Source organism: Propithecus coquereli, unplaced genomic scaffold (genome assembly GCF_000956105.1).
Source record: "Propithecus coquereli isolate 6110/MARCELLA unplaced genomic scaffold, Pcoq_1.0 Scaffold185, whole genome shotgun sequence".
NCBI classification, from domain to species: domain Eukaryota; kingdom Metazoa; phylum Chordata; class Mammalia; order Primates; family Indriidae; genus Propithecus; species Propithecus coquereli.
This window is the reverse complement of record NW_012143301.1, coordinates 3693088-3695529: the sequence shown is the minus strand read 5'-3', so window position 1 is coordinate 3695529 and position 2442 is coordinate 3693088. Positions and strand designations below refer to the sequence as shown.

At 31.1% G+C, this 2442-nt stretch overlaps 1 protein-coding gene across 1 annotated transcript in view; it reads right to left on the bottom strand.

The window, feature by feature from the left end:
* Positions 1 to 2442, bottom strand: part of ABCE1 (ATP-binding cassette, sub-family E (OABP), member 1) — a 27576-nt gene that overhangs the window by 5121 nt on the left and 20013 nt on the right. Inside the window, exons 11-14 of the mRNA XM_012642733.1 lie at positions 1829 to 2050; positions 771 to 830; positions 564 to 671; positions 511 to 515 (exon numbers count right to left, since the gene is read on the bottom strand). Of these exons, the coding sequence (XP_012498187.1) occupies positions 511 to 515; positions 564 to 671; positions 771 to 830; positions 1829 to 2050 (395 nt within the window). The remainder of the gene's footprint in view (positions 1 to 510; positions 516 to 563; positions 672 to 770; positions 831 to 1828; positions 2051 to 2442) is intronic.

Below are 2442 nucleotides of genomic sequence, written 5' to 3'. Positions count from 1 at the left end.
AATTGTTTCTGTAACTGATAGATTTTTCCACGTGGTTCTACCATTTTACATTACCGCTAGCAATGTATGAGATTCCAATTTCTTTACATCCTCACCAATACTTGTCATTGTATTTTTGAACTTAGTCATCCTAGTAGTATAACGTGGTGTTCCACTGTGGTTTTGATTTCCATTTCCCTAATGACTAATGATGCTGAGCATCTTTTCATGTGCTTACTGGCCATTTGTATATCTGGAAAAATGTCCTTTTTTGGGGAAAGGACATTTGCTCATTCACATTGAGTTATAAAAGTTCTTTATATATTCTGGATACAAGTGCACATGTTTTCTCCCATCTTGTGGGTGGCCTTTTCACTTCCTTGATGTCATTTGTAGCACGAAATACATTAGGTTTTAAAAGGTTTATTCTGCAAAAAGACACCAGATTTTAAAAGCATTTTCTTAGTAGTAGAAATGAATCAAGGACTATAGTCTTAATACCTTTGTTAGTAATTTTCAATAAAACTGTACAGAATCTAATTTGGAGAAAAATTTTACTACAGTAAAAGATTAAAGCTATAGACATATATATAAAGTTTTCTTTAATAAGTATATAAAAGAATAACAACTCACAGTTGACTTGGGACTAATTTTCTGTGGCTTATAACTGACATTTAGAACTGGCACTTCTCCTGCAAAATAATGCAAATACATAAGACACTAAAAACCGCCCAGATCTTTAAACTTTACTATGGGAACAGAGTAAAAAGACTCTACATTTACAACTGTACCTCCTTCATCCGGTTTAAGTCTTCCAGCAAGCATTCTGATAAATGTTGTTTTACCCGTACCTGGCAACAGAACACACAACAAATTGCCTCGAAAGATGCTTCACATTTAGAGGAAATCACTATGTCCCCTACTTGGTTTTAACTGAAGAATTTATTTGAAAGCTATGCACTGACACTACTGAATTATAAAGCTTATATAGAAAAATACTTAATTTTTCATAATTCCCTTCTCAAGTATCATTCTAAGCTAATTAGGAGGAATAAAGACTAGTCAAAGCTTATAATGACCACTTTAATAAACTGTACATCTATAAAGTTTAAGTCTTAGGATAGTTTTAAATGACTAATTTAGCTACATTATCAATGCACACAATGTATTAAGATAGTATAGGTTGTTTTATAAATAGATACCATCATTTTAAAGTTTATTTACATGAAATAAATTGCAACCCAATTAAAAATTCCTGCTAACTAAAGACTGATACATTGCAACCATTTTTCTTCTACAGTTTTGTAAGCTGTAAGATTAACAATTCAAATAATTTTTTCAAATCATGAAAACAAGACCATATATTTAGTAGTTTAATTCATCTTATAACTGTACTTATGATAATTTAATATTAAAAATGTTAGTAATACAACTACTTACAAAGATAGATTGCCCCAAATTTAAAATAAGAAAAGTTCCAAATGGAGGTGTACAAGGAAAATTTGTTTAAACCAGACTGTTTCCGAATTACCAATTTATCCTTTCCTTCCTAGCCAGTTTACGAGATTACTACCTTATTAACTGACATACAGAAAAACCAGCTGAGAAAAAACATCTGATTTTTCACTGGAGGTTATGAAACAAAGTAAGAAATAATCACTTGATTGAGTGACAGTGAAATTATATAATAACACAAAAATGTGAAGCTATACTGAGAAATTTATGGATTCAAAAGCCACATGGAAGCCCTATAACTGATTCAGCTTTCCATGGAACAATCAGAATTAATTTGCTTGATAAACAGAAAAGACTTTTTTACATATCACAAAATAAGGAAAATTTGACTTACCATTTTCCCCCAGCATTACCATGATTTCAGAATCTGTAAATTCTCCAGCTACAATTGCTAGCTCAAACTCTCCCATTTTTTTCTTCATCCCTGGATATTTATACATACACATCTTTTTAACTTCTTCTTCATTTGCTGTCTCGGCAACTTTAAAAACAAGTGATGCATCTCTAAATCTCAAGTTTTCTGTTGGAACGTAGCCATCCAAAAATATGTTTATGCCTGTTGGAAATAAAATTGTTAATAGATTCGTAAAGATCAATTATAGACTAAACTTCTAAAGCAAGAAATCATCATATAAAAGCCAGAATCCTAGGCTCTCTCGGAAGCCATCTATGTACAGATTTTAAATTTCTGTGGATTTTTGATAATAAGCACGTCTGCATATAATGAAGTGACGACGTGGTTTTCAATGTATATAAATTTAAATAATTCATGCATATATATGTTTGTGTCCCCCCAGCCCAGAAGTACATCTTTTCATTATTATGTGATTTTTCCCCCATCAGATTTTACGCAAAAGATAGCGTATGATATTTCTGCTGTATTTTTAAATCAAAAATTGCTATTTTTCTTAAAAATGACAAGTAGGTAAGAATATTTTCATAGACTGA